This window comes from Cynoglossus semilaevis, chromosome 7, assembly GCF_000523025.1.
Source record: "Cynoglossus semilaevis isolate Cse_v1.0 chromosome 7, Cse_v1.0, whole genome shotgun sequence".
NCBI lineage: Eukaryota > Metazoa > Chordata > Actinopteri > Pleuronectiformes > Cynoglossidae > Cynoglossus > Cynoglossus semilaevis.
The window spans coordinates 13,380,448-13,388,641 of NC_024313.1; the positions used below are offsets into that span (position 1 = coordinate 13,380,448).

An 8,194-nucleotide genomic window follows, 5' to 3' on the forward strand; every position below is an offset into this window, starting at 1 on the left:
ATTGTTAATTGTCAACTTTGTGTTGTCGTTTCCGAGAGTTGGCCACTAGGTGGCCCTGTTTACCAGGAGAATACGGAGAGAGCGAAGACAAATAATAATGAGACTCGAGACTTTGATCCAGTTGAAATAAATAATTCAGTCACGCAAATAAAACGTTATGTTTTGCGTGTTTGACGTTAAGGTCACAGTAGAAATAATCCTAATCTTTAATCCTAATCTTTAATCCATGAATCCACCGAACTTCCGGTAACGTTTTCAGGTCTGAAAATACTGTTTCATTTGACGAGTTCGTTCCTGGTCATTTCTCACAGAAACGCCGATTTTCTCTGTTCGTCATCGTTTAAAACCTTTAAAGAAAAGACGTCGACGGCGCCGCCTAGTGGTTCAACTGCATCACTGCCAGGAAAACGGTGAGGATTCACAGAATAAAGAATGTTCTGGTTCTGATCTGGTTGTGTGTGTGTGTGTGTGTGTGTGTTAATAAGGAACTGTGTGTCGGTGCGCGTACATTGTACGCATGTGCGTGCGCGCGCCTGAAGGTCCCGACACATGCTGATCACTGACATGTTGCATCGCAGCGTGACTTTTTCAAAACGCAGTTGATGACGTCAATCAGGAGTGTGATTAAACACACACACACACACACACACACACACGCCGTGAACGTGATTCGTTCAGAACCGTTTTCTTTAGTGATTTCATTTATTCTTCCAAACTCCAGGAACCAAACAGTACCATGAACTGACCACACGGTCCTCTGTGGAGGAACTGCAGGTGTCGGTACCAAACAGAACTGTGTGAAGGAACTGAAACAATGGTCCAGAACCTTTTGGGTCTTTTTGGTTCTGCACGGACCTGCTGACTAAGGGGACTCCAGTAGAACCATGTTGATGTTGATGATGATGTTTTTGGACCAGCACTGACCTGAACCTTTGTCCATTTGTCCTCAGTGGGTTTATCTCTGCAGTAGATGACCCGTGGTTCTGCTGACGGACCATATGTTCCTGCGAGCTTTAAATAGAGCAGAACATTCAGAGATCTTTTGGAGCCAACCGGGTTCTGGCAGCGTCGCCCTCTGCTGTCCTGAAGCAGGAGGAGCTGCCAATTACAGGACAAACAGATGGACAAACATACTGTATATTGTTGACAACATTTACTCTGAGGAACCGATCAGTCCATGGACTTTGGTCTGAACTAAAATCTCTGATTTTCTCCATGGACTTTGGTCTGAACTAAAATCTCTGATTTTCTCCATGGACTTTGGTCTGAACTAAAATCTCTGATTTTCTCCATGGACTTTGGTCTGAACTAAAATCTCTGATTTTCTCCATGGACTTTGGTCTGAACTAAAATCTCTGATTTTCTCCATGGACTTTGGTCTGAACTAAAATCTCTGATTTTCTCCATGGACTTTGGTCTGAACTAAAATCTCTGATTTTCTCCATGGACTTTGGTCTGAACTAAAATCTCTGATTTTCTCCATGGACTTTGGTCTGAACTAAAATCTCTGATTTTCTCCATGGACTTTGGTCTGAACTAAAATCTCTGATTTTCTCCATGGACTTTGGTCTGAACTAAAATCTCTGATTTTCTCCATGGACTTTGGTCTGAACTAAAATCTCTGATTTTCTCCATGGACTTTGGTCTGAACTAAAATCTCTGATTTTCTCCATGAGGTTTGGTGTGTGGCCTCACAGACTTGTGTATGACAGTGGGAGAACGAGGATGAATATTTGCTGATGATGTGAGAGTTTTGGGAGGAGGAGGTGGAGGAGGCTTGTTAGGAGCCTCCTCCCTCTGGGTTTCTTCTCTGCACCTCCTGCACCTGCAGCTCTGCCTGCCGCTCCATATGTCTCCTCTAATAAACCAGTTCTATTCATAGACTCTGGCTGACGGCACTGAAAACGCTGCCTGGTACTTTTGCTTTAATGGACTCATATCTGCTGTTTGTTTGGAGACGCAGCTGGAGGAGATTCTGCTGAAGTGTCTTTTAGTCACGTGGACTCACGGGACGTTTGCTCGTTTGTGCAGAATTGTTTTAGAGTCGGTTTGTGGAGAGTCTGGTTCCAGAAGTTTGACTCCTGTGACTTCATCTGTTTAAAAAAAAACTAAGTCCAAATATAGTTCATTCATCCAACCTCACAAATGTCCATTGACAAAAGCATCGCTTTACACTCACAGTGATGAAAGGACACAGAGGAAGGTCAAAAGGTCATCAGTCAACGCAACAATTTCACAAAGTCCATGGAGAAAATCAGAGATTTTAGTTCAGACCAAAGTCCAAGAAGAAAATCAGAGATTTTAGTTCAGACCAAAGTCTATAGACGGGCATAGTTCTGTGAGATTAATAATTATTTAACGTCAATATCAAAAGTCAAGTCACTTTACACAAAAACATAAACAACATATTGATTCAAGATTCAAAGCATTTATTGTCATGTGTACAGTAAGGAAAGCAGGTTTCCCTGTACAATGAAAATTTTACTTTGCTGTCCAAAATATACACAGGAATAAAATAACAAAATATACACAGGAATAAAATAACAAAATATACACAAGAATCAACAGAAGTCTTTTCAGTATTTACAGTGTGCAGTGGTTAACACTTGTGGATGTGCAAATTGGACAAACTCAAACACCATTAAATAAACTAAATCGTATTTATATATTTTTACACACAAGGCCTTTGACCGTTACAACAGTGACCCCTTGTGGCGGAGGTGCACCGCTGCGCACATGATACGGTCCGTTAGCACTTCAGATAGCCATTCCGTCACCGATTAATCGCTGATAATTGATTGTTATTGTCAACAACTGGCAACTGCTGCTGAAAAGGCGCTGTTTCTGGAGCCTCACAAGGCGCGAAAAGGTTAGGAGCGAGATGAGCCGAGATGAGCCGAGGAGAGTTCGGCGCGTTAGCCCCAGGTGACGACGTCGTCCTTTAATGGCGGCGGCTCGACGTGGTCCAGATGAATGACCGAGAGACAACGGTGAGAGACTTTTGGACTTGTGTTTCCTGCTCTGGGCGGTTGGACTCCGTGGATTAACGTTAGCCAAGTAGCTTAGCCTTCACTGGGTGGAAGAGGAAGAACACCTTCTGTCTTCACTGAGTGTTTTTGGTCCGTGAATCACGGTCTTCAGGGTCCGGTTCTTTAAGTGGTCTTAGTACTAACTCAGAGTTAGTTAACTCCGTATTAGAGGGAACTCTGAGTTTCCGGTTTTGGTCGCTATGGCCACGTTCTCCGATATAGATATTTTAGAACTCTAGAAAGTCTTTTGTTCGAGCGTTTCCGTTTTTCTTCACAGTCTATTATAAAACTGATTCGATTCTCAGCTCAGATTTCCTTCGTTAAACTCATCGTAGTCGTGTTCTTAGCTCCGAGCAAATACTTAGGATTGGACGTCGTTTTTTACCAACGGTCGTTCCCTTTATGACGTCGGTGATGATTGGAGGTAACGCTGTGTCGATGTGGGCGGTTCGTTTACAGACTGGTCGTCCTGAAGGTCTTCAACATGGTAGGAGGCGCCATTTTTTCTTATTCTATCCTTGACGGCCGTCGCTGTGCTGTCACCGCAGTGAGTGTGTGAAACAAAGTGTAGCTGTAGTAACACTAAATGTCCACCAGTGGACCAGTCTCTCAGGAACTTAGTGTTCACCTTAAAGGGTTTATGGAACGGAAACATTCAACAATTTGGACGGTCCGTCTCCACAGTTTTGGACGTTTTGGTTGCGGTCAGTTTGTGCTTGTCCTCATTGTATTTCTGGAAAACCCGTCTTTGTCCCTTTGGTAAATGTAGATTCATATACATGTATTTGGACTATTGTGGATGTCCCACTGTCTGGGCTGTGGGTCGGTGTCCACCTCTGGTCTGCATTGTTCATGTGTCACTGGTGTCTGGGTCACTACCAGAGGACTGTTGTAGCTAACGTTAGCTCTGGAGTCTGTACCAGGACTGTTGTAGCTAACGTTTGCTCTGGTAGCTTTACCCCGACTGTTGTAGCTAACGTTAGCTCTGGGGTCTGTACCAGGACTGTTGGAGCTAACGTTAGCTCTGGTGTCTGTACCCGGACTGTTGTAGCTAACGTTAGCTCTGGAGTCTGTACCAGGACTGTTGTAGCTAACGTTTGCTCTGGTAGCTTTACCCCGACTGTTGTAGCTAACGTTAGCTCTGGAGTCTGTACCAGGACTGTTGTAGCTAACGTTAGTTAGCTAGTTAGTTAACGTTTGCTAAGTTTGACAAACAGTCTGTTGGTGAAAAACACCACGTTAGAGCGGGAGTAGAAAACACAGGAGAGAGAGAGCAGAGTGAAGAAGAAGATGAAGGAGAAGGAGAAGGAGGAGAAGGAGGTGGTCGTTGGTGGACCAGTCCGATCTTTGTTGTTAAAATTAAACACAGATCTTGTCAACTCTCTGATCAAAGGAACGTTCTTCACAGAACCGATTCCTAAAATAGTTCCTCTGATCAGGAGGAAACGTCCTCCTGACGGACAGACGGATGGACAGACAGACAGACAGACAGACAGACAGACAGACAGATGCAGACTGTAGAATTCCATTTTATTTCCAAACATCGATGGTTTTGTTTCCACTTCCTGTTCAGAGATTTTTACAAAAGTCCACGACGACAGGTGTTTACACACATTTACATGTTTTTATACAACAACTTGTGCTTTGATGTTTTTGAACCAGAAAAAGTTTTTTTTAAAAGACGTCTTCATCATCATCACCATCATCATCACCATCTCCATCTTCATCTTCATCACTAACCTACTTGAACAGAGTTCCACAGGTCCACTACACACACACACACACACCCTCAGTTGCACTCTGTCAAACCCCGCCCCCTCCCCAGCCCCTCCCCCATCTCCTCCTTTAAACTTTTGTTATTGTTGTTTGGCAGCAAGCAAACACTCCCCCTGCTGGTGCAGAGCTGTAGTGACATATTGCTTTATTGTAGAATAGAGGAGGGGGCGGGGCTTAGACGAAGAAGACGAGGCAGAAGTTCCAGACTCCTGAACCACTGGTTGGGGAGATTCTGACTTTACTTCAAATCTCAAAAATACATTCAGTTCTGAGAAAATAATTTAATGTTGAAATCAAATTAATCTTTGGACTTTGAGTTGTGTCAGGAACCTGTATACATATATGGATATATACATATATGTATACATACGTATATATACATATATGTATATATACGTATGTATATATATACATGTATACATATATGTATACATGTATATATATACATACGTATATATACATACGTATATATACATATATGTATATATACATATGTATATATATGTATGTATACATATGTATGTATACATATATGTATACATACATATATATACATATGTATATATACATATATGTATACATACATATGTATACATACATATATATACATATGTATATATACATATATGTATATATACATATGTATACATACGTATATATATATATATATATTACTGAGAAGAGTTTCTACGTCAGCTCCTCGTCGTCTTCCCTAACGACTCTTTCTCTCTTGAAACTAAAGGTGCGTTTGTGACAGCAACGGTGTGAATATCACGGACCAATCAGAATCCACCGCTCATTTACACAGACGTGGAATGTTTTAGTTTCCTCTTCAAATGTCTGACAGGAAGTGGTGACAGGAAGTGGGGCGACCCGGAACTGCTGCAGATCGGAGCAGAATTCTGCAGTGCAGGAAATGACGTTTAAGGCTGAAAAAAAAAAGAAAAGTGGAACTGAGCAGCAGCAGCAGCAGCAGCAGCAGCAGCAGAAACGCTGACGCAGCTAATTTCAGTCTCAGCCTGAGCTCCGGGTTTGAAGATGTTTGAGTCGTGACAGGGTTTTGTCGCTCTTTCAGTCCGACTCCTTCGTTCTCCTTTAATCAGTAAAACTCGTGTGGCCCGCACACAGTCTGCGACCCCTATGTTGTTTTTATAAACTGCCTTCTGCAGTTTGTTGTTTGCTGCTTCTTTACATTTAGTTAAACTACCTATGAAATAAAACAGCTAAACACGCTAAAATCTGAGCTAATGCTAACACTGCTGCTGCTGCTGCTACAACAAAGATGACGAAACAAAGGATTCTGTTCGTTTCCTCCGACTTCAACCGTTACCTGCTGTTTGCTCATAATGAGGCTGCGACACTCGAACGAAGGGCATTAACGAACGAATGTTAACGTAAACTTTGGCTCCGCTGGAGGCGTTCGGATGCTAAATAACACACCTGAATTGGTGCACAGGCAGAACACTAGGTGGCGACAGTGAAATAGAGATAAAAGAAGCTAGCCAGACAGAACGATAGCAGGATCGAATACGCAGAGTAAATATTTGGGTAAATCTTACTTCTATGTGTATAACATCCAGCAGAGGGCGCATATGTGTGTATGTATATATATATATATAAATAGAGTGAATGTGAAAAGCCATATTACAGTGTACGTACTGTATCATCGCCCCCTACTGTTTGCGATTAAAAAAAAACTTCCCCATGCTTTTACATAGAAAAAGACATTTTTCCACAAAATTTGAGAAAAAAACCAACAGTTTATGAAACAAAGTAACAATAATAAATAGTTTTTATAGAATCGCTGCTGTACACAAAAAAAGCCGTTTAAAAAAAAGTCACTCCTATAAAAATATGTTTTAGTGCAACCGTACAGAAAAGACAAGTCCATGAACTTCACATCACTGTCCAGAACATTAAGGTGTCGCTAGGGTCATTACAAAGACCATATGAAAAAAGAGAAAAAGATTTTTTTATTTATTTACAGTTAAACGTCCTGCTGTTATTGGCTTATCAGGAAAGAAGGAGAAAAACAAAAGGCCACGAGTCGACGACGTGTCGGTACCGATTAATGTCCTCCATTATTATTATTGATTATTGGTTATTGATAATGGCCATCACCTTCAGGTGAGGACGGGGGAGGGTGGGGGAGGGCTGGATGTCTTGGTCATGGGTGTGTGTGTGTGTGTGTGTGTGTGTTCACAGCCTCTGCTGAGTCTGAGGTTTGAGTTTGGACAATGACGTCTGATGATGTAGACGAGGGTGAGAGCGGGGGAGAAATCCTCACCCACTTTAATAAAAAGTGTAAATGTGCAAAAATCTTTTTTTTTTTCACGTCTTCCCTTCTTTTCATCCCAAAAGTAAACAGAATTTCAAAAATCTCAGTTTCTCCTGCTCTGCTCCCACTATGACTCCTCTTTGCTCCTCCTTGTGTTTTCTGACTCCACCTGTGCAGGTTTACTCCCTGGTGTCTGCTGCGGGCTGGGTGGAGGCTGAGGTGAGGAGGAGGAGGAGGAGGAGTGAGGAGAGGCAGGGTGAGGAGGCCTGAGGTCCAGGCCGCTAAAGTGCTGAATCCCAGGAGGAGGCAACGGTGAAGACATGGAGACAGAGGGAGAGCCGAGGCGGTGGAGTCTGGATTCAGGAGGAGGTGCAGAAGGGGGAGGTTCTCCCTTGTCCTTTCCTTCTCCTCCTCCCTCCCCCCTCGCTCCTCTCTCCGTGGACTCCCCAGAGTCAATGCAGAGTGAGGCGATGGCTTTGGTGCAGGTCTGGACGCCCTCCTCCTGCTCCTGCCTGACTTCACCTTCTGCCTTGACTGGCGAGGACACCTGAGGAGACGGTGACTCCCTCATCCACTCCCCTCCTCCTCTTGGTCGTCCTACCCTCTCCATGAAGGAGGAGAAATGTGGCGGAGGAGCAGCCTCGCTGGTGGTCGACTCCTCCGATGTGCTTTTTTGCAGTGACAGACGGGATGGTGTGTACAGCTCCCCCTGTTGGGACAGAGGGGCAGTGACAGACGGGGGGACGGAGTGAACCATCTGGATTCCTCCGATGGGAATCATCGGGAAAGGAGAGCGAACCTTGAAATGAGAAGGTAAAAATAATTAGACGTAAGAAAAAACAATCTGAGCAGCGGAAATAAAATGAACGACGTGGAGAAAATCAGAGAAGAGAAATGTCACTCACCTGGAGTTGGGAGTGAAGTGGGAGGTGACTGAAGAGGAGCTGGTGAGGAGGACTGTCCTGGTTACTTCTCCTCCCCTGGTCTCCTGGACAGTCAGAGCTTAGTTCCTGGAAAGACAGAGAGAGGAGGTGAGGGCAGGAGGTGAGGGCAGGAGGTGAGGGGAGGAGGTGAGGGGAGGAGGTGAGGGCAGGAGGTGGGGGGAGGGGGG

General features: G+C 43.9%; 1 protein-coding gene and 1 long non-coding RNA gene across 4 annotated transcripts in view; one reads left to right on the forward strand and one right to left on the reverse strand.

The window, feature by feature from the left end:
- Window positions 1-6,755: 6,755 nt before the first annotated feature.
- Window positions 6,756-8,194, reverse strand: part of hivep2a (HIVEP zinc finger 2a) — a 34,435-nt gene continuing 32,996 nt past the window's right edge. For all 3 annotated transcript variants that reach the window (XM_008313624.3, XM_008313623.3, XM_017033472.2), the window contains exons 14-15: window positions 7,989-8,093; window positions 6,756-7,882 (exon numbers count right to left, since the gene is read on the reverse strand). In XM_008313624.3, coding sequence (XP_008311846.1) covers window positions 7,211-7,882; window positions 7,989-8,093 — 777 coding nt within the window. In that variant the 3' untranslated portion in view covers window positions 6,756-7,210. The remainder of the gene's footprint in view (window positions 7,883-7,988; window positions 8,094-8,194) is intronic.
- LOC112487205 (uncharacterized) overlaps window positions 8,053-8,194 on the forward strand; it is a 974-nt gene continuing 832 nt past the window's right edge. Inside the window, exon 1 of the long non-coding RNA XR_003050073.1 lies at window positions 8,053-8,179. This is a non-coding gene — a long non-coding RNA (uncharacterized LOC112487205). The remainder of the gene's footprint in view (window positions 8,180-8,194) is intronic.